Source organism: Sceloporus undulatus, chromosome 1, assembly GCF_019175285.1.
Source record: "Sceloporus undulatus isolate JIND9_A2432 ecotype Alabama chromosome 1, SceUnd_v1.1, whole genome shotgun sequence".
NCBI lineage: Eukaryota > Metazoa > Chordata > Lepidosauria > Squamata > Phrynosomatidae > Sceloporus > Sceloporus undulatus.
Window position 1 is genome coordinate 68,186,499 of NC_056522.1, and position 24,165 is coordinate 68,210,663.

General features: G+C 43.0%; 1 protein-coding gene across 3 annotated transcripts in view; it reads left to right on the top strand.

Annotated features, from left to right (window-relative positions):
* Positions 1-13,936: 13,936 nt before the first annotated feature.
* B3GALNT2 (beta-1,3-N-acetylgalactosaminyltransferase 2) overlaps positions 13,937-24,165 on the top strand; it is a 44,184-nt gene continuing 33,955 nt past the window's right edge. The window contains exon 1 of one of the 3 annotated variants that reach the window (XM_042458762.1): positions 13,937-14,144. In XM_042458762.1, coding sequence (XP_042314696.1) covers positions 14,045-14,144 — 100 coding nt within the window. In that variant the 5' untranslated portion in view covers positions 13,937-14,044. The remainder of the gene's footprint in view (positions 14,145-24,165) is intronic. The other 2 variants (XM_042458853.1, XM_042458675.1) reach the window with 2 other exon arrangements.

The window sequence follows — 24,165 nt, forward strand, 5'->3', positions numbered from 1 at the left end:
GGAAGTGTGGCTGGCTACTGGCAGTGTGAAGGAGCCCAGGGGAGATGGAGCTGCACTGTCTATCAAAATTGTTGTGTAAGCTATTACATCCTTATGCAACATCAGGGAAAAAAAAGTCTTTACACTGGGGTAATCTCCAGTCATGACAGCATAAATCTCCAAGATGATTCTGGCCATTATAAGATTTTAGGCAAATCTTACTTTCTCAGCCTCAGTTTTCTGTCATAGTTGGAGTTGTCATATTCCAGTTCCTTAAGTCTGGATGAGATAATCTGCAAATGTACTTAACATAAAAATATAACATATGATTGGTTGATGTTTTTAATCATTTAAAAATGCAATTTACTTTATATCATTCAGAGGAGCACAAGGCTTCTGGATGCAACTGAGTTCTGGATATGGACCCTAGGGAGCTGTTGGGAGCAACTTCGGGTGGGCAATGGTATCAAATTTAGGGAACATTTTCTTTTCTTTTTTTGTGACCCTTTGGGGATCACTAAACTGCCAAAAAAATTATAAAGGAACAGAAGTGGCTGGAAGTCCCCTTATGCTATAGAAAACTAAGGCTAAGGTCCTAGTTCAGACTCTTAGCCATGACTTCATAGCTATGCTTTAACTTTCCATCCGACAATTGAACCCCATCTTAAAAGCCAGCCAGCCATCTGGAGGTCTGTTCTGCTGGAGAGTGGGGTGCTGCTGGATGACATGGCCAGTGCCTTCCTGCCAGTGAGTGAAGTTGCAATGAAGAGTTGTGACAGGTCCTCATCTGCTTCTTGCAGTCAGGAGGGGCTGATAACATAATCCTGCTGTGCCTCCATTGCTTCCAACAACTTTTAAGGTGAGTTGCAGGGTAACATCTTTCACTCATACCACTTCTGTAGATCTGACTATCCTTTTTTTAACTACACAAAAATTATTAAGAAGAAAAAAGATTGAATAATCCCATAGTGTTTTTAAGAGATTGCAATGGAAAGTGTAGTTGGCCTGGCAGTTCCATCCCCTCGATTCCAATCACTCACCTTGCCTTTCCCCCCCTCAGGTAGCTGGGCCTCAAGGTGATCACTGAGTGTGATGGATGGATGCTAAAATGTAACCAATATTCTTTGTTAATTATTGAATTACCACATATACTCAACTATAAGTCAACCTCATGTATAAGTTGAGGTCAGGTTTTGGGAACAAAATTATGGATTTTGCCATGACCCATGAATAGGTTGAAGGTAAAACTTGGAGGCTCCTTTAGTATGTGTATGTGTGTGTATGGCAAGAGAGACTCTCATTGATGCTTTTTGCTTCATTGTTTCAGCTTTCATTTCAACCAGACACGTGGGTGGAAGAGGGGCTCTGAAACAAACAGATATCAATCAATCACTCAGAACTTTTCTGCTTGGCTCCAGAGAGAATTATGCTCCTCTCCACACCGCATGGGGAAAGAGCTGCTATCACATTACCATTGTGACACGTAATTAAGTTGACCTGGGATTTTGGAGTCAATTTTTGGGCATAAATGTTTACACTTATAGATGAGTATATACAGTAAAACATTCCAACAGAGAGATAGAAAACAAAAAAACATGAAGGTTTTTTTATCTAGCAAATAAAATAAGCATGTAGCCTTATGCTGGTTTCACACACAAACAGTAAGTCCTCGGTTTCAAATAAAGTATTATTATTATCATTTATTTATAGAGCACCATCACTGTACATGAGACTTTACAAGAAAAAAGAACATGGGGAAAAAACAGTTCCCTATCCTCAATCTTACAGTCTAAAGGCATAACACACAAGGAAAGGGGATAGTAGTGAGGTAGGGGATTAAGTCCAGCAGAAACTGCCTCTTCTTCTCTCCCTCCAAAGCCATGGCAATGGCAGCTGGAATGGAGGGAAGGCCTTTCATCTTCCTCTGAGACTAGGCATGGCGGAATTGTGCCTGGCACTTGTCCCTCTCCAAGGCCATAGCAATGGCCATTGAAGTGGAGGGAGGGCCCTTCATCTTTCTCTTCAGTTTCAAAGAAAGTAACACTTCTTCCTGAACACTCTCCACATTATAAGTTCTCAAAACCCTATTCATATCCTTAATTGACTGTTTAACAGATCAGACTCAAGGGCTGCATCTGCACTGCAGAAATAATCCAGTTTGACACCACTTTAACTGCCATGGCTCAATTCTATGAAATGATGGGAAATGTATTTTTGTGAGACATTTAGCCATCTTTATCGGAGGGCTTTGATGTCCCAACAAACTACAGCTACATCTGCACTGCAGTAATAACCCAGTTTTATACCACCACTTTCATTGCCATGGTGCAGTGCTATGGAATTATGGGATCTGTAGTTTTGTGAGACATTTAGCTTTCTCTGTCAGAGAGCTCTGGCACCACTACACACTACAATTCCCAGAATTCCATGGCATTGAGCCATGACAGTTAAAGTGGTGTCAAACTGGATTATTACTGCAGCCTACAATGTCTTGAAAAGAATTGGAAGAGACCACAAGGGCCATCTAGTCCAATCGGATTATTTGTGCAATGAGGATGCAGCCTAGAATATATCCTTTCCCTCATATGCTCCCTCCACATCATATCACGAGCTGCAACTGGCTAGTTCTACCTAGGCTGGCCCAGCTTCTTGCTTCACAATAATGTTAGGAATCATATGGAAGGAGGAACAATTAAAGTTGCTATATATTTCATTAGTAACAGCAACATCTGTGGCCATTGCTATGAGAGTAAGCCAGTCGACAGGATGTTTCAAAAAGCAGGAAAATGGGAAATAGGATTTGCAGACTCACACATTAATGAGTTAAGTCAGTGGTGGTGAACCTATGGCATGCGTGCCAGAGGTGGCACTCGGAGCCCTCTCTGTAGGTACACACGCTGTTGCCCCAGCACAGGGTTCACCAGAGTTCGTTACTAGAAAGCCAGAGGGATGCAGCACTTTGCAATAAATAAGTAGGTTTGGGGTTGCAGTTTGGGCACTTGGGTCTCTAAAAGATTCGCCATCACTGAGTTAAGTGATGGTAAAACAATAATGGTGTTCTTTGCCTGTTTAATCTAGTACACTAAAACACTTGTACACCAAGAGTACTAAACTTGCACTCCAACTATAAGTATTACATGGAGTTAAAATAAGTGCAGAATGAGATAAATATAGCAGGCAAATTTCCTTGGTTATCTTTTTTTTTTTTAATTATGTATTTGTTCTTCAAGGCATTACCTTTTAAATGCAATTTCTTGGCTTAGCCTCCATATTAGTTAGACAAAGAAGTTTAATATAATTATTAAGCAAACACTACAGAGCTTTCCATTCTCATTTGTAATCAGATGTACTTCTACATTCTCCTGCCTTTGTCCGCTGCTTCAAGAGCACTAAAAATCCCCATAAATAGCCTCCAATATTTCTATTCTTGCATATACCCTTTTCAACAGCTGCAGGGTATGTGGTGCGTGTAGGGAAACAAGGATTATTATGTCTACAGGCAAATGTATGTGGGTGGGGTGGGAGAGCCAACTGCCACAAGAAATTAATATTTCATAGCATGCCATTTTGCCCACACCTCCCCTGGATACCAAAATAAAATCATAATGACTGCCTCTTAATTAATTGTGAATTTCTGTATTGGGCTCTGAATCCTAAATACAAAATCCAAGGCAAAATCTTGCATGAGTAGCAGCTTCAATTGGTACTGCAATGATTCACCACCCCCATACCTCACATCTATTTATTTATATACATCTAAGCTTGAATTTTAAAGAGTATTTTAACAGATATGGCCATTTTTAGATAATGCTTTATGAAAGCAAGAAAAAACAATGAGTTGCTTCCTTCATAATAAGCTCCACCAGGGAACCCTTTCTACATCATAATTGATTTAATTTTAACAAGGCAGCGCCAGTTACTATGGCAACATGTTTACTTCTCTTTTTTCAACTGATGTAGGTCTAACCGGGACAGTGATCATGGAAAATATAGGCCATAATGCAGTGTTGCCTCTCTTTTAGTCATTCTTTATATCAGTGACTATTACATTCAAATGTTTTTAAAACTTAGCATATCTCAGAACCAAACAGGAGATCAGTTTTTGAAAGAAAGAAAAAATATTGATTACACAACACTCTGACCTGACAGTTTCATCTAGATGCCACGCAGCATGTAAGAACAAAACAGAGGCTTGTGGAACCCTGAAGTACCACTACCATGGGACACAATCTTCAGCAAAATGGGTATTTTGAATCATAACAGAGCCATTGCTGGTAGAACACTCATCCCTATCTCAGATAATGACTCTGGAAGAATGTCATGATCGGTGGCATCAAAAGTCACCAAGGAGTCAGAGAGAATCAAGGAGCTTGGCTTTCTCCATATCCTCTCCTGGCGTTTGTCATTCACCAGGGTGACCAAAGCTGTTTTATTACTCAAATCAGTCTGGAAGTTTGACTCAAGTGGATCCAGAAAATTTCATCCAAATATGATTGTCTGCATGATTATTACTCACCCTAGAACCCCCTTCTGAAGGTCCAACCAATTCAAAGTACAAGAAATAATCAGGATGCAGAGGGGCCTTTTTATCATTTTTTTTCAGGACTGAATGCACAACTGCTTCTTTCAGTTAATGGAAACTAACCCCCTTCTTGGAATGTAGCATTGATATGTTCCTGCCAGTGAACCCCATTCCTAGTCAATATAATGATGCAGGAGAGGCTAAGACTGAACAAACCAGTGCCAGGTAGGTTATGCTTTTGCAAGTACTGCAACAACTGAAAGTCATCCAGTAAAAAGATCTGACTCACAGTGCTCTGAATATATTCCCTATGAATATGTCTAAAGTGGCATCCATGCTGGTACAGATCTGAATGTTTTTACCCTCAAAAGCCATGGCAATCTTTTTTTTGTAATCTGATTGCTAAGTGGAATGGAGAAGATCATGCACCATATGTAAAAGCTCTACTTTGAATAGTTTCCAAACTTAAGGAAAGAGACCCTGAAGGTACATATAACACTAACATCAGAGGGAAAGCTTTAAACTAGACTAAAAGCTGTTGCAGTTAGATGCAAACTAGACTAAGCTGCTGCAGACCTAGATGCAAGAAGAGGTTCAGTAAAGACGCTAGCAATCTTAAGGCTGTTCAGTGAGTTAATGCACACTGTTCGAACCAGAAAGATGTGATCTTACAGCTCATGTTCCTAGCCCAAACATTTCCTTATACTATTTGTACATTTAACTATTATTTTGCCTAATGTTTCTATTAGTGGCATGACCTACTACTGAGTGATCAGAACACCACAGTAGCAGGAATTTATTTATTTATTTATTTATTTATTTCACTTATATCCTGCCTTTCTCCCAAAATAGGATGTTGTATTATAGCGTGTACATTTTTCTCTTGACCTGGCAATTGCATCTATGTAGAAGAAAGATGTCTATCAAACAGCATTTCCACAGCTATAATTCTAATTCTAAACTGATTTCAAATGTTTTGTAGGTTGATTTATTGCTGCCATCTGCTGGATGAAGAAATAAAATTATCTACTTGGTCAGCAAAGGGGGACCGGAAGCTTTGATCATTCAATTCTGTTGTAAGAGGCTATGGAAATGGTTAAGTATTCAGTAGAATGTTAGTTAAATACAGTCTATTAGTGTAAGTATTTGCAGAATATTACTGTCATTTCACTCTTCACATAACTGGCTGATGGGAAACTTGTGGATCAGGAAACAACAGACAAGGGAGCAGCGGTGAAAGTGATGATGGCTGTCTCTGCAGGGAATGGCTACCTGATCCAATAGCTCCCACTCCCTCCAGATGGTTTTGAAATGCAGGTTCTCACAGAGGCACTTTATTTGGACACCCATACACCCACAAAAAACAAAAACAAAAACATGGTTTCTGCTGTGTTTTCATAGGAAACAGCAAATTGCAATTCCAGAAGCCTTTTCTTTTAGACTTCTGAAAATAACACCAGTTAAAATGTCAAGGGAAGTAAGTGCATGAACCCATTAGAATCAGACATAGGGCCACATATTAGAGATAAATGTTCACGTGCCACTCCTTACAAGCAATCATATCTTTAATGTCCAGATTCTGACTACATGCATTTGATGAACTGGATAGGTTATGACTTAATGTCATAACAAGATCATGAAATCTTATAAAAATAATAATAATAAATAAAAATTTTATTTTTATCCCGCCCTTCCAGGGATCAGGGCGGCTAACAACAAGAATTAAAATACATACAGTACAAGAAAGATAAAAAACCCATAAAATACAATATACATAAAAAACCCCTATAGCCCAACCTCATGGCCACGAAAAGAGGAGGGAGGCCCACAGGATATTTTATTCGGGGAATGCCTGCTGGAATAGGAAGGTTTTGAGGTCCTTCCTAAATTGGGCCAGGGTGGTAGATGAGCGGAGCTCAATGGGCAGCTTATTCCAAAGGGCTGGGGCAGCTGTGGAAAAAGTCCTCCGTGAGGTGGAGGCTAATCTGGCCCCAGGCACCTTCAGTAGTTGCTGCCCAGACGTTCTGAGGGTGCGAGACGGAATGTACGGGGAGAGACGGTCCCTTAGGTATCCTGGGCCCAAGCCATTTAGGACTTTATAGGTAATAACCAACGCCTTATATTGAGCTCGGAAGCGGATGGGCAGCCAATGGAGGTCCCTAAGAACCGGTGTTATATGGCTGGTCCTGGGAGCACCAGTGACCAGCCGGGCCGCCATATTCTGCACCATTTGTAGCTTCCGAGTTTGGTATAAGGGTTGCCCCATGTAGAGTACATTGCAGAAATCCAATCTCGAAGTTACCAGAGCATGTACAACAGTTTCTAGGTCCCTCTGGGCCAGATATGGGCGCAGCTGGCGGATCAGCCGAAGCTGATAACAGGTGCTCCTGACCGTCGCATTCACCTGAGCAAGCGACGAGTCAAGAAGCACCCCCAGACTGCGCACGGAGTCCTTCACAGGGAGCGTGACCCCGTTCAGGACAGGTGGAACCACCGCCAGTCCTGGACCAGGAGAACCTATCACTAGTACCTCCGTTTTCTCTGGATTCAATTTGAGTCGGTTTTCCCTCATCCAGCCCATTACTGACTCTAGACAGGCCACGAGAGGAGAGACGCCATCCCCAGTCACTGCATCAGTCGGAGACATAGAGAAAATGATTTAGGGTGTCATCAGCGTACTGATAACCCCGCGCCCCATGTCTCCGGATGATCTCTCCCAGCGGTTTCATGTAAATGTTAAATAGCATGGGAGACAGAATGGCCCCTTGAGGGACCCCAGTTTTAAGGGGCCTCTCGTCGGAGCACACGTCTCCCAGCTGCACCATCTGGGACCTCCCGGAGAGGTAGGAATGGAACCACTGGAGCGCAGTGCCCCCAATTCCCACCTCTGCCAGGCGTCCCAGAAGGATACCATGGTCTATGGTATCGAAAGCCGCTGAGATGTCCAAGAGCACCAGCAGGGACACGCTTCCCCTGTCGATGCTCAGACGGAGATCATCGACCAAGGCGACCATGGCAGTCTCAACCCCGTAACCCGCCCGGAAGCCAGTTTGAAATGGGTCCAGATAATCCGTTTCATCCAAGACCGCCTGAAGCTGGATCGCAACCGCTCTCTCGATCACCTTTCCCAAAAATGGAAGCAGCGAGACTGGCCGATAATTATTATGAACCAGGGGGTCGAGGGAGGGCTTTTTTAGGATCGGTTTTACAATGGCCAATTTGAGATCCGATGGAAATTGCCCATCCCTCAAAGATGTATTGATTATCCGGCATAACAATGACGTTACCGCCGGTCCCCCCTGGGCCGCTAACCACGAGGGACAGGGATCAAGAGAGCAGGTCGTTTTCCGAACACTTCCGAGGATCTTGTCCACATCCTCAGTACTTACCAACTCAAACTGATCCAGTTTAACATAGTCCACAGAGGCTCTGGACACTTCTACCCTAGGTTCTGCAGTAATGTCAGCGTTCAGATCTTTGCTTATACGAGAGGTTTTATCCGCGAAAAAGTCGTTAAACAAGTCACAGCAGGCCTTAGAAGGTTCAAGGATCTGGTTCAGAGCGGGAGGGAGCTGAGTTAGCTCCCTGACCACCCTGAACAACTCTGCCGGACGCGACTCTGCGGACGCAATACGAGCACCATAGAACGAATTCTTTGTTGCTCGTATTGCCTCTCCGTAGTCCTCTAACAGTTGGTCTAGGAGAGCCTTGTCGTGTAAGCAAAGGTGTTTCCGCCAACGGTACTCTATCCGTCGCAGAACCCGCTTCCTTGCCCGGAGATCTTCCGTGTACCAGGGCTTACGTTTGGAAGCGGGCCTGAGAGGGCGCTTGGGAGCGATCCTGTGTATAGCCCCGGAAAGACCGGTATTCCAGATACCGGTGAGGGCGTCAACAGAGTCGCCGTCATTTCCAACCGTGAGCCCCTCTAAGGCTTCCTGGAACCTCTCAGGTTCCATCAGCCTTCGAGGGTGGACCATCCTAACAGGTCCACCACCCCTGGGGGGGATCTGGGTAGAAGCCTTGATTTTCGCCTCTACCAGGAAATGATCCGTCCATGACAGGGGGGAAATATTAGCTATTTCCACCCACGGATTTTCCGCATCCGAACAGAAGACCATATCGAGAGTATTACCCGCACAATGCGTGGGACCCTGTATCAGCTGGGACAGGCCCATGGCCGCCATGGTCTCCATGAATTCCCGAGCCGCACCGGATGGAACATAGCTGGCCGTGAGGGAGATGTTGAAGTCACCCAGGACAAGAAGCCTGGGCGTCTCCAACATCAGCTCAGCGACCAGCTGTGTCAGCTCGTTAAGGGAGTCCGCTAATGCACGGGGTGGCCGATACACTAACAGAATCCCTAGACTGTCCCTGGCCTTTAGGGTCAGGTAAATACACTCGATGTAGGTAGTCTGTCGGATGTGGTTCCTGGTGAGGGATACGGTGTTCCTATGTACCAAGGCCACACACCCCCCGCCCACCTAACCTACGCTGGTCCTTCACCGAGTACCCAGCAGGCAGGGCCTGAGCCCACACAGCATCCCCTTCAGGCCCCAGCCAGGTCTCGGTAATGCAAGCCAGGTCACACTTCGAGTCCTCCAGTAGGTCCTGGAGGATGTGGGTCTTGTTATTAATCGACCTGGCATTGCACAGGAGCAGCGATAGGGTTTGTGGCACGGTTGGAATGACCCTCAGGTCCTTCAGGTTGGGAGGGGGGCAGGAAGGTGAGATAGATATAACGCATCGATCACGCCTTCCCCTGGAACGCAAGCCCCTACTCCCACCGCCATACCTCCCCCTGCCCCACACAACCTCAATAGGAGCTCCGCCCTCCAAGATGTCATCCCCGGCCCAGGCATCCCCCGTATCCCTAACCTCCCCCCAACCCTCTATGGCAGCTAATGGAGCAGAGGGCAGCCACTACAGGCATCCTCATGCTCCCAGGCTAATCCAAGCCTCCCCCGCCCGATGGAAGCTGCGCAGCTGCGCAGTTACGCAACTGCGGTGTTCCCCAAGTCCGTGGGCGGCTCTCCCGGGGCGGTGCGCAGATGCGCACCTCCGAAACCCCGGGAGGAGGCCGCCCGGCAAAGGGGTGCAGTCCTGGCGTCGGCAGCAGCGGCAGCGGTGTCCCGGCGTGGAGGCTGCAGGGGGTGTGTCGAGAGGGTCCGGTTCCCCAGCTTTTAACCCCGCCGCTCTCACCTGGCGGGGCTCCTCCCAACTTCCCCCCAGATAGTCCTTAAAGGGCTCTCACGCCAATAACTGGCCGCTCAAAGCCAAAGCCAGAAAAGTCCAGGTCCCAAGGGGTGTTCCCCAAGTCCGTGGGCGGCTCTCCCGGGGCGGTGCGCAGATGCGCACCTCCGAAACCCCGGGAGGAGGCCGCCCGGCAAAGGGGTGCAGTCCTGGCGTCGGCAGCAGCGGCAGCGGTGTCCCGGCGTGGAGTCTTTAAGATGCAACAAGACTCTTGTCTTGCTGCAACAGATTAACACAGATAACCCTATGAAAAACAAGGGGCAGAATCCCATTGTGTACTTTCACTGCTGTGTTTGCCAGAATCAGTGATCAGAAACTCTCTTGCAGCCCAGGTGCACTGGAGAAACCTACTGCAGTTGTTTCTAAACTTAATCCAGTGTGAAGGCACACAGTACAGTTATCCAGAAAGAGATATAGAATCATAGAACATAGCTCAAGGGCCATCCAGTCCAAACCCTTGCCGTGAAGGAATACACCATCAAAGCACCTTCGACAGATGGCCATCCAGCCTTTGTTTAAAAACCTCCAAAGAAGGAGACTCCACCACACTCACAGAAAGATCTTGTAACACCTTTGAGACTAACTGAAAGAAAGAAGTTGGCAGCATGAGCTTTCATAGATTTACATCTACACTTGTCCCTCCACATTCACTGTGAATGTGGAAAAACCGCAAATAACAAAAACACTATATTTTTGCCTGAGAGAACACCTCTCTAGGCATCTCTAGGTCCTCCAGTGCAACTCTGTGGTCAACATCTGCCAGACATTGTCCATAGAATTGTGCTGGAGGAGCTACAAATGCCTAGAGGAGTGTTCTCTCTAGGAATCTCTAAAGGTCCTTCAATGTGACGTTTGGTTAAAGTTGACCATAGAGTTGCACTGGAGGACCTAGATAGTCCCAGAAATAACATATTAATAAAGTCAATGAATAATGAAATCTGCAAAAGTCAAAGCTGCAAATGTGGAGGGATAAGTGTACTTCCTCAGATGAGGAAGTAGACTGAAGTCCACAAAAGCTCATGGTGCCAACCTCTTTCTTTCAGTGAGTATCAAACGTGCCACAAGATCTGTCTACAAACTGATTCTACAGATAATATGGCTATATTTTTTAATTTTACCCTCCCAGGGAGTGTGTTCCACTGTCGAAGAGCAATTGTTGTCAGGAAGTTCTTTCTAATGTTGAGGTGCTATCTCTTTTCCTGTAGTTTGAATCCATTGTATGTATTATAGTTTTTGCTGTAATCCGCCTTGATTCCTCTGGGAAAAGGCAGAATATTATTATTATTATTATTATTATTATTATTATTATTATTATTGCTCCAAGTTCTATACTCTGGAACTGGAGAAAACAAACTTGTACTCCATCTTCAGTATGGCATCTTTTCAAATATGTCAGCAGGGCTATCATATCACCTCTTAACCTTCTCTTCTCCAGGCTAAACACACCCAACTCTTCGCACGGCACGGTTTCCAGATCTTTCACCATTTTGGTCCCCCTTCTTTGGACACACTCCAGCTTGACAACATCCTTTTTGAATTGTGGTGCCCACAACTATAACCAGTCGCTGGAATCTAAAAACATCAACAATGTTACAGTGATATAGAAACATATGAGATATAGTGTGTAACCACCACACCGGAGGAATAACATATTTTATAAGAAGTGTGGTTCCTTAGCTTAGACTGAACTTTAGACAGATAGAAAAGATGCTAGAAATGTCCATCCTTCAATAATGTACCAATCTCTTTCTGTACTGGAGCGTTAGTGTACCCAGTTGGCTGGCTTAGAAACCACATCTATTCAACTGAAATATCTTTTTCTTACCTATGTACCAGTACCAGCCTTTGTACCAGTACTGCTGTATTTTACGATCCTCCTCTTCCTCAGCTAATCTAACATGAAACCAGATGCCGTAATAGATATTTTTCTTTACAGCTCTGTATTTTTGATAGTAGAATCATTTTATATATAATGCTAAACAACTTAAGCAAACAACAGAGAGTTTACAAAACTATTTTTCTCTTTACTGATTGAATTATACAAGATCACCTCCCCCTTTTAAAACTGTATGCCACTAGTACATTTAACACCTATAGGACCACCACCACCATTACACCTGGTAACCCACAAAGCTGACAAGAAATTACACTGGCAGTCAGTCCATTGTTGCATTTTTAATGACTAAAAAATTAATCAGTGGGAATACTTGTGACACTTTTAGTGGTCCATCGCTGTCTTTCTCTAACCAATGTATGTACCAGTTCCAAGTCTAGCAGTCAAAATACAGAAAGCGAATTAAATCCCCGCGACTGTTGTCCAATGCAAATTATGTGCTCCCATGTTAGCTTTTGCTTTGCCTCAACACTGTTTATTGGCAGATGCAAACAATAAGTAGTGAATTGGTCTGAATGTACAGAAAGAAAAAATAAAACTCTCTTGCATTCAGTGCAACTATGTTGCTGCTGGATTTTACTTAAAACAATGTGTGTTTTATATTTCAGAGAGAAGAACGTGACTTTTTATTGCATTTGTGTACTGTACTTAGATGTCTACAATGTACACACCATTAGGTGTGTACAATGTACACGTAATCAGATGTATACAATGTATTGTTGTTGTTGCATGCCAAGCAGTTTCTAACTTATGGAGACCTTAAGGTGAACCTATTCACAGGATATTCACCATCAGATGTATACAATGTAAAGATGTATACAATCGTCACCTATATATAATGTTATCCAGAATTGCACATATGTGTATTAGCACGCACACACACACACAAATATAAATGAGAGAAAGTATTAGGATGAGAGGCAAATTAAATGCGTGTAATCTTGGGCAAGACACACTCTCTCAGCCTCAGGAGAAGGCCATGGCAAACCTCCTCTGAAGAAATCTTGCCAAGACAACCCTTCCCATAAGTCAGAAATGATGTCAAGGCACACCACCACCAGCACCACCACCACCACCACCACCACAACAACAACAACCTCATTGTCCCATGCTTTCCTAGCTTGAAAAAGGACTGAAAGTGGGGTGGCAGAACTTTCTTTTATGAGACTCATGTCTCAAAGAAAAAGGAGCAAAGACAAGATTGTTGTGCACTGCGTTGCTCCCAGGTGTAACACAAACGCGGTCCTTTCAAGGGCCCCTCCTTTGCTGTTTTTTCAGGGTGACCAGTTATCCTCCATGTCCTACATTTCGGCCTTCTCTACAGGAGAAATTCCCAAATGTCCTCCATTTTGAGCATGACTAAGAAGTTTTATCACATGGGGGGAAATGTGAGGTTTAAACAGTGATTAACCTATGAAAATCATACAACTGACATTAAAATATGATTAAAATGAGATTAATACATTATCCTGTGAATAACCAGGGAATCAATGGCAAAAAGTCATTCACGGAAAAAGTAAAAAGATTTGCTTCTGTTTCTTGCCTGGTTCTCATGGGATAATGGCGCTTTAATCACGTTTCATCTCAAAGTTGTGTGAAACCCTTTAGCGCAATTGCGAGATTATCATGGGCTAATCAGCCTTTATGCTTCCAGTTCTCCCCCTGCAATAAACTCCTCAGGAGCCTGACATTTACATTTCTAGGAGTCTTTTGGGCTTTTATATGTTGCCATGTCCTCCGTTTCGCTTGAATGCCCTCCATTTTGAGCAGGACTGACAAGTCTACCATTTACATTTCTAACTTGTTCGTTTTTATGTGGCAAAAGTCCTCCATTTTCCTTGAAGGTCCTCCATTCTGAGCCATGACTGAGAAGCCCGACACTGACATTTCCATATGAATCCTTTTCACTTTTATGTGGCAAATGTCCTCCATTTTCCCCGGGAGGTCCTCCTTTTTGAGCAGGACCGAGAAGCCCTGCCATTTACATTGCTTGGTGTGTGTCTCTCTGTGTGTGGATTTTGTAGCTTTCCTTTCACAACCACCAACCCTTTTTCATCCCACATTTTTGCAGTGCCTGGTGCCTCCTTTTTTGGGTCCAGAGACCCAGACCCTGTGGGCAGCCATCCCAGGGAGAGGAGGAGGAGGAGGAGGAGGAGGAGGGATGAAGGGGTGGGGAATTTGGGAGGGCCTTGGGATTGTGGGGCTTGTAGTCAGGAGGCCCAGCGTTGCGCACACGCTTCGGGGCGGGACTCTGTGCTTTGGGCTGGGCTGGCAAGGAGCAGCAGAGGACGGGGCTCTTGGGGGGGGGTCCTTAGGAGTGGGGCTGGGGCTGAGGGGGAGCAGGGTCCCTTCCTCTGCCTCTGAGGGGGCCTCCAAGGCGGGTCGGGGCCCGGCGGCCAATGCGCCACTGGCTGGTGCTGCTCTGCCCCTGCGCCCTCGGGGTGGCCCTGCACCTCTGGCTGCTCCTCCTCAGCTGCCCTGGCAAGAGACCCCCGGCAGGTAAGGGGCCTGGAGGGACCCAAGGGAAGGGGCTGCTGGGGCTGCTCCTGGACACACTGCAGGAAGAACCCGGTTTGGCCCCGCTTTCACCCTTTTTCTGGCTTAAGGCTATGGAATTCTGGGAGTTGGAGTTTGTTGTGGGCCCAGAGCGGAGCGGAGCTCCGCTCTGGGCCCACAACAAACTCCAACTCCCAGAATTCCATAGCAAAGAGCCAGGCAAAGAATTAAAGCGCTACCAAACCGGGTTATTCCTTCAGTGTGGATGCAGCCTGCTACTTGAACAAAGGTCCTGTCTTATGCAGTGGTTCCCCAAACTGTCCTCTTTAAGATATATGTGTGTGTGTGTGTGTGTGTGTGTGTGTGTGGACTTCAGCTCCCAAAATCCCAGACTATTGGCCAACCCTGGCTGAGGCCTCTGGGAACTGGAGTCCCAAATCTCTTAAAGGGCACAGTTTGCAATCCATGAAGTAAGAGTGGTTCCCCAAACTGTGCCCTTTAAGAGGTTTTGTACTTCAGCTCCCACAAGCCTCAGGCAGGTTGGCCCATAGTCTGGGATTCTGAGAGCCTAAATCCAGAATCCCTTAAAGAAAGGCACAGTTTGTGGAGCACGGTCCTTAGCAATGCTTTCTTGCTTTCTTTCTTTTTGCACGATATGCATCTGAGGAAGGAGACCAGTGGTCCCCAAACTGTGCCCTATAATGGATTTTGGACTTCATCTCCCAGAAGCCTCAGCCACGCTGGCCAACAGTCTGGGATTCTGGGAGCCGAAGTCCAAAATCCCTTCAAAGAGCACAGTTTGGGGACCACTGATTAGACTCTAGTTGTTGACACAGATAATGCTATAATACATCTATTGGTGTATTCATGAGGCCCAAAGACTCTGTTATAAATATCCAGGGGGAAACTGTGTTGACCTTATGGCATAACATCTCAAATCCACAAAACAGTGATTTTATTTTTTTATTTTTTTGCTACAAGGATAATTGTTCTATTTTTAATTGTAATTTCAGCAATCTTGTTTTGCAGAGTGTTGTTTTTCAAAAGTAACTTAAATGTTGCTCTTATTTTAAATACATTTCTATCATATTTTTATGTTACCTCTCATTTTCTGCTCCACTTATCTATACTTCCCAGAATACATTTAGTCATAATGATTCTTGTCATTAACCTGTACTTCTATCTTATACTATTATAGAGATGACCTTAGTCTATATCAAGCTTAAACATAGCTAAATTGCAACAGTGAAAGTGATACTTTTATTGGGCCAACCAGAATGCAACAAATACAGATTGCAAGCTTTCAAAGCTCCACTGCCTTCTTCATCAGGCAAATGGGTAGATTTTTAACACTTTCTCATGATGAAGTAGCCGGTGAGGTTCAAAAGCTTTTGCATGTTGGCTGGCACCATAAAGGTATCACTGTTTTTGTGGATTTTGGATGTTGTAAATTTCTGCTGTGACAGACTAGGGTGGCTGCTCCTTTGAAGACAATGATGAGAAAGTGTGGCTTGTGATGTTTCTTTGGACTAAGGACTCTGACATTTTGGGCCACTGTTTTAGGAAATTCTAAAACCATAGAGAGAATATGTCAGAGGAAAAGAATTTCAAGCTAAATTGCTAATAAAATGTAATTTGGTCACCTACAAGGCTGATCGCGAGGAACACATTCAGTGAAGCTAAGTGCTGTAATGCTTTGGAGTAAATTATTTGTCATCATTCAGTCAACCAGCTTTTCAAGGGCTAAAGGGAAGAAAATAGCCCAATAAATTATGCAGCCATCTTTTTGCTGTCTTCAACAACTGTGGCAAACATGCTGCCATCAATATAATTAAATTAATTTCAGCACAGGATGTCATGGGGATAACCACTTAGAATTTCTTAAAGCTGAGAGTTCAATAGTTTTAAAAGGTATGAGCAAATCTTCAACAGCTGTTTCCATGCTTTCTGTGGCCTTGTGCTTGTTCACAATTTATATTTCTGTTCCTGCTAAAAGAACAGAACATCTGCCTCTCTCTTCTTTGCCCATCTAAGAAGGATGCAAACTCAGGACATCCATGGTCATCCTCCATTACTGAATAAACTTTCCCCTACTGTCATCAATTATTGTCTTTTCCAGCAAGTCATGCTATTTCATGATGTGTCCAAAGAACAGTAGGATCAATTTAATCATTTTGGCTTCTAGTGGGCATGCAGGCTTGATTTATTCTCAGACTCATTTATTTGTTTTTTATCAGTCCATAGAACTCTCCTTAAGTATCGCATTTCACATACTGCTTTTTTGCCCGTGTGTGTGTGTGTGCGCTCATGCAACCAGTTTAGAAGGTGAATCACGGGGGGGGGGGTTGATTCTAAGAGAGGGAATTTGTACCTGTTCTGGGAAGTGTAAGAGTCAAGAGCTGCAAAACCAGCCTCAGAGACAGCATACATCCCCAAGGCTGTGTTTTGCCCAAGGCTGCTTTCAGTAAAAAGTGAAAACATCTCTAAATATTTTGTGGAATTCACAAAATGTCCCTCTCAATTCTTCTTCTTATTGTCAACTGCCCTTGAACTCATGGGGAGCCTGTGGATGAGAAACCTCCAAGACTCCCTGTCCTGTCCTCCCCTGCTCTGCTTAGTTCTTGTCAATGCCGAGGGATTTCCCCCGTTTCACATTTTGAATGGTGTATGTTATCTCATTATTATTGGCTATCAATTGATTAAGGAAATCTCTGTGTTTCCAGTTAATTGGCTTCAGATTTAATGACATGTGGAAGGTGCCAAAAGCTTTTGGGTCTGCATAATCCAATTTATACAAGGGTGTAAAAAAATTAAAAATAAAACCTTTGTTTAATCTCATTGGGGTAACACTCAGTGTATGGGTTTTGTTTGTCATATTGAATACCTGCAATAAATGTTGTAGTTATTGCCCCTTTTCATAACTCTAACTAAAATCCAGGAGGACTTCTTGTCAGATAAATAGCATTGGTGACTTAAATGCAGTAAAGAGATCTGAATTAGTTCTAATCCTAAAACTTCAAGTTGCACATCATAATGAAAAATTACTGTACTGATTTCTTTTCTGCCACTTTCTTTGTGTTTGTATCTCCTTTGCAAAGTTGAGTTTAGCCTCTTTGGTGAGGTCTGTGCCTTCCTGAATATGCAAGACTGCTTTTAGAAAATCCCACAGCAAAATTGCAGCGGGTTAGGAATTTTCTTTATAGAATATATTAATATACTCTAATTTAACCCCCCCCCACACACACACAATGATCTGTTGTTTTATAAGCACACTAGAGTTAAGTGCAACATCAGTTCAAGAACTTTGATGAGTTGCTGTTGTGGGCGTCATTTTCGCTGTTGCTGCCAGTATTCTGTGGTTTGGCTCTCTCCCACTCTGCCATCTTAACAGGTTTAAGTACTGTAGGTTCTTTTTTTGACTTTGTGTATTTTTCTTGCCATTTGTTGCAGAGAGACCAGGCATAGTGGAATCTTTGTTTTCCTGTTAGGTCAGTTTAAGTTTTTTCCTCCATTTTCTATTCTCCCATGATTGTTTCTAGGTTTAGATTTAGAATAGATTATATATAATAGCTCTTTGGTACTTGGAGTTAGTTGTCATACTCTTCCCCATAAGAGACATTGGGCTCAAACAGGCAGGCCAAAATAAAGCTGCTTTGGGTCACTTTAGAGGTATGCTGTTTAAATGCTAAGGACTGGAGAGCAGCTTTGGCACAGCTTCTAGCCTCTTAAGATGTGTGTGTCATTTAAACAGCATATTTCCAAAGTGACCTGAAGCAGCTTTATTTTGGCCTGTCTGTTCAGGCCCATAAGCTTAAAAGGAAAGCCCTAGCTTTCAAAAGGCATTTAGGAAGTCTGGAGCCTTTATACTGTAGTCTGTTTTCTCAACTTATAGTCTGTCTTCTCTTGGCTTGTATTTTAAGGGCTAATTTTCAAACCTACTGTATATACTCATGTATAAGTCTAGAAATTTTAGTTTAAAAATTGACCCAAGAAATCTGAGATGACTTATCTATGGGTCAGTGTAAGTACTGTTCTTTTACTCTTATAAAAATAGGAAACACCACCTGGTGAAAGCCTAGAGTTTAATCTGTGCTTTTCTTTTGCTTCATCCTTTAGATCCTTTGTTACATGCCCCTAGGTTTTACCCTTGTCTTATCCATGAGTCATATCAAAATCCATAATTCTGGCCCCAAAAGTTGCCCTCGACTTATATATGAGATTGACTTATAGTCAAGTATATACAATAATTGCAATGTCTCTAGATTGCTCTATACGTTTGAGATTGCTGTACCAGAGCTGGTGTCATGCTGGTAATCCAAAAGACAAGACAAAGTTCATTGAAGCTGCTAATTAGGCTCTCTTATCCCATCGTTTTCATATTATACCAATCCATAAATGGGTAACATAAATCTGTGGCTTATGTCTTCAGCTTCTTCAAGCCTACTCTGAATCTTTTGTGCTGCATTAAGAGTCTTTGAAATTGTATTTTGATCCTGTTTTTGTCTCAAGTTTGTTACTTCCTCTGCTTCTGTCCCTCAGTTCAAGATGGCTAGCTTTATTGAGGGTGCTATCAATTTAATGTCAATAGAGCAAAGTTCTCCTGCTTTGACTTCTTAGAATTTGCTGCTCAATTGTTGAAAAAGAATTTCTCAATTCTTATCAGTTGTATTATCTTTCTTAGCTCTTAGAGCTTTAAAAGCGTTTATGGGACTAGAAGCCATTTTGACCACTTTGGTCTGCTTTGAAGTAGCCTGCGGGCATTTTTTTTAGGATAAAGTATGCGGTTATATCTGTTTTATTGATTTGATCAAAGTCTCATTTCACTACTATCTTTTGTGAATTTTATTGGATTGTCTGTGGCTTTTCTTTTTTGGTGTCTCTAGCTGCAAATTTAGATATTATCTTGCTTGGCTATAAGATATTCCCCCGCCCCATTTCTTGCTTGGTAGTGAATTAGCATTTTAGCTTGAAAAAATAACTAGAGCTAGGAGTGAATTATTCATTAAATCTGCTCTTTAAGTGGTTTGGGGAGCTGGATTCCAATTCCCTTGTGCTCCTGTTAAATCATGTGTAGTAGCAAATGTCTGTGTGGTATGCTAGGGATGTACTGTACCTGTGATCATCTACTTGCCTTCTGAATTTGTAGTGAAATGTGATGTTAGGTCAGTGACACATGTCCATCAAGTTGTTGTGCTTTATGCTTGGCAACTAGTTTTTTCATAATGGTCGACTGACCATGTAGTGTTGAAAAGGTGATTTTTGCAAGATTTGGGAACAAATCAGTTACCACTGCAGAAGGGATCCATGGATTCCATTATGAAGCCTATTTTGTAAGCCTTTGGTTCCCCAGTTTGGAAGTGCAGAATACTGCATTTTGTTCTTGCTGTAGCCTCTGAACACTTCTAAAGACAGTCTTTCCTAAAGTGCACTACAGTAGTCTCATCAGAAAGTAATGAAAGCATGAACCACTGTGCCCTCTCTAGGAAGGTAACTTGTTCTGAAATTGGGTGTAGCTCCAAGACTCTCCAAGGGTTCTTATGCTATACCATAAGCTTTATAGATTGTAAATGATGCAGCAGCTGGTACACAGCAGGGAAGCAACCATCCCTTTTTCTGATAAGATCTAGCATTTCTCTCAGCCTATGGTAGAACTGGTCCCTGAAACAAATTTTCCTCAGACTTATCTCTCAGTTGACAATCAAATGCCTGTTGTTGGACATATGAGAAGCCTTGGAGTGAGGTGCCCCCCAATAGATAAGGGCAATGGAAGCTGGTGTGATAAATGGAAGTCCCTCCATTTATCAGAGCTTTCTTCCCAGATAACAAAGAATTAAATGTTGGGGGAGGTACATTTTAATTAAGGTTTACATCACAGGTGATGGGATGGCAACTAACCAATGAGATGGGGAGTTGGGTAGAAGCACGAACCTCCGAGATGCTTCTGAGAGAGAACTTTAACAAGTCTGAATGCAACACGAGGATTTTGTCTGCCTTTTTGAGTCTGTCTGCGAGACTGCGTGGGCCTGCCCACCTGCTTCTATGGCCTCTGACCCTCATAGACAGACCATGAGGAAGCTGGTGGAGCTGGACAATGGAGTCCAGGCTCCCAGCTATCCAGAAACACAGAGGACTACAAATCCCATCTGAGCTGTGAGTAAGATTAGGAACAGTCAGTGGCATTAGATTTTTGGTTTGTTTTATTGGTTTGGCAGAAATGATTGTACTCTATAACCTAGATTTTCTGTTTGTGCCTGAAGGATAAGTTGGTCCTTGATGTAGTCATATCCTAATCTAGAACTCCTTTAATTAGAATATTTTTCTTTAAAGTATGCTGCTCCTTGCACTTCTTTTCATGTACCTTAGCTTGGCTAGTTTTTTTCCTAAGCTGAAAAGTATCTGTGGAATTCCCCAGCAAAGTCCTGATGTATTGCTGGGATGAGAGAGGATAATTCATCAGGTGGTAGCAGCAGCGAGGTTTATTTTAGATAGGGGGGTGGTTTGGGGGGTTTCATCTAGCTCAGCAGGAGTGGAGGGGAATCTAGGTTCAGAGAGACACCTTCACATGGTGGCTTCTATGTTCACATAACACCATAACAGATGGCTTTCCAAGAGTTGAACAATGCATAAGCAAAAAAAAAAAGAGGGGGGTTCAAAATGGGCAAATATGACTCATCATTAGCTATGATAACTGTAGAAGCAGTTTAGCAATAGAGAAAAAATCCACTCATTCATTCCATTCCCAGCCTTCATATCTTTTCCCAGCTTCAAACTGCAATTGCAGAGGGAATGCAACAAGTATCCAACAAGGTCACTAATACAAGTTTACTCTTTTACTCCACTCAACAGCTCTTAACATTTGGCCGTGATGCTAATAACAACTATAAAACCTATCTGCCTTGGTTCCCCAGTGCTGGGTGGTCAGTTTTGTTCATAGTGCTGTCAGTTTAATTTTCTATAAAAATTTACGGTTGAGAAAGTTAAAACACTATAAGCTCCAGCATTCTTCTCCAGCTTGGAACAGGATAGTGAGACAAGAATTTCTCCACGTTGTCTCTCCATTTACAGAAGCAATCAATGTCCGTCCCCAGCAATGAGATGGAAAGAAATACTGGAGCTTCCTTCACCAAGCTTTCCAGCAGTGATTGAAGACTAATCTGTGATGTGTTTGGTGATCAGAATTGTACAACCACATCCATAGTGGAGGCTGATAAAATTTCCACCCACAGAGCTGAACTTGAAGAAAAACACTTCTTGGCTTCATATCATCAGCTCATTCTGTTCAGTATTTAGGCCATTTGTGCTCAAATGATTAGGAACACTTAATTTTCTTGTGTCATAGCAAGAGTGTGTCCCCATTAAAATGAATATATGGTTACATGTGATTTTTCTTAATTAAAAATGTCCCATTCTTGAAACGCTCCGGATGAATAACTTGCATAAATCTAAAGCAAAGATAGTGGTATTGTGGAACATTACCAGACTGTTATATCTAGAACACACAGTGTAAATTGCAGTGTAAATTGGTAGATCATTTGGGAGATGCTAAAATAAGATGTCTGAAATTACCTCTTATGCTTTACGTGATGGAATTGTTCTAAACTGTCCTAGCATTTAGTTGATTTGTCATCGAGTTTTTCTTGGATTTATTCTCAAATTAAGCAGAGTGGGATGAAAACCGATATCAGTTGCCAGTGCTAAATATAAATCTAAGTATTTTCGTTATAGAAAGAGGTCATAGATGCATACTCTCTTGTCCTGTTGGTTATAGAAATCTTGCCATGTTGATTGCATTACAGAAAACACCTTACTTTAAAAGAAAATTTGTTTAGTTCAGGTTTATTTTTAATCAACCTTTTTGGCATAGTGATCCTACAAATGCATGGCAGAGACTGTAGGAAATATATATAGCATGTGAGTTTTGGAGCGATTGTGGTGTATTGGTTTGACTGTAACTTTTGAGGCTAGGGTTTGAATCCCCAGTTGGCCATGGAACCCCATTGGGTGAGTCACACTCTCTCAGCCTAAGAGGATGGCAATGACAAAACCCCCTGAACAAATCTTAGAGTTGCCTTAGGATCACAATAAGTCAGAAACGTGTGTGTGCATGCCTTCAAGTAACCTGCCAAGTTATGGTGAGTTTTCTTAGGCAAGAAATACTCAGAGGTGGTTTGCCAATTCCTTCCTCTGAAATATAGCCTATAGCACCTGGCATTCATTGGCGGTTTCTCATTCAATACACAGATACAAAGTGCTGTTTTCCTTTAACCTCCCAAAATAGGGGATATTTTCTCTTATCACTTACCTACTCACAATCTAAGAGCCAGTACAGACAAGCCAAAATAAAACCGCTTTGAGTCACTTTGGAAGTATGCTGTTTGAATGATTCTTTTAAACAGCATACCACCAAAGTGACCCGAAGCAGCTTTATTTTGGCCTGTCTGTACTGGTCCTAAGATACCCATTTATTTGAAAAAAAAAAACAATTTTACTTGTTTAGCTTGTAAGTCATTTAACTAATTCCTGTTGAAAAGTTTGTGAATATTTGCACAATTGAAGCAGTGTTTAATATCAAAGGAGTTACTGCCTTGAAGTAGTTTGTGCATGGGGGGCGCGCACACACACACACACACACACATTATTTTGGGCATTGATCAAAATAATGAGTGTCCTGTCAAACAATAGATTTACCATAATAGGTTTGTAAAATCCAACACAAATGTTTCAACAAAGTATGCTGGTCAAAATATCTCATGTTTGAGCTTGTTTCTTTATTAAATCTTTCTTTGGTCATGTTTGATGGTCATTACTGCTGTGTGGTTATTTTAGAATATTGGAGATATGCATGTTGCACCACTAAGATACTGAGTCAGCATTTTAAAAACATTTTACCTGTGCTGACATTTGAATGACCTGCATTTAGCACCAACCAACATACAGTACTTGTGCTGAAACTCCAGATTGCCTTGTACTCACACTAGGTCAATCAGGGAGTGGGGGCTGCACCCTAAGGAGGTGATAACCACTGCTCCCCAAACATCTGCCTTTGGGGAGAAATGGGCCGTGGCACTTGCCTGCGTCTCTTTAAATTGCTGAAGAAATGGTGTGAGTAAGGTGAGATTCAGTGGGAGAAGAAAGAAGAATTACCAAATTTTCACTTCAACCACAAACTATGTAAATGTAAATACATTTAGGATGTGTATATGATATGCAATTTAAAGGTATAATTTTAATTTTGTTAGCTGTTTATGTCAAGAGCCAGTTTGGTGTAGCAATTTAAGTGTTGGACTATGGGATCAAGCAGATGGGCAGGAAAGAGTGGCCCGAAACTGTTTCTTCTGAGGGCAGGCCAAGACCCCACTGACTGCAACACCTGCTCCCAAGGCAGACTGCATGTGCACACCACAACTGTATGGCATGGTGTATAACCGTGTTGTTGGGTAATTTTTTAAAAACTGTTCCCCCCCCCCCCCATGTGCACCATTGCAGAATTATACTACCGGCAACCACCTGCCATCTAGATGCCCTCCCATTGGATGGCCACCCCCTTTGATCATGCACACAGTCACACCTGTGACCCTCCACCAGCAGAGGTGTGCTCAATAAAACATTGGTGCTGCACGATCGTTCCCCCTTCACCCCATACTCCATCTTGGACTGTCTGGTTTGTGTATGTTGTACTTATAGCACCTGGAGGTGTCCCACGTTCTCTTTTTTCCATTGCCACTTCAACTGCCAGCTCCGTCCTTTTTAAATGCACACCTGCACCTGTGCATTTATATGCAGCTTTAGGGATTAGGGTTAGGATAGAGCGCTCCTATGGGACTGGTCTCGTTTCGGGAAGTTTATATATACACAGGCTGGAGCGGTTTATTTCCACTTCTTTTCAGTCCGGCTTTTCCTCCCTTAGAACGGGTGTGCTTTCTGGCTGCTTTGGGAGCATGCGTCATCTAAACACCATGCCCCCGAAATGACCATCTGTTTGAGGCGTATGAGTCTGGAGGCATGGGTTCAAATCCCAACTTGG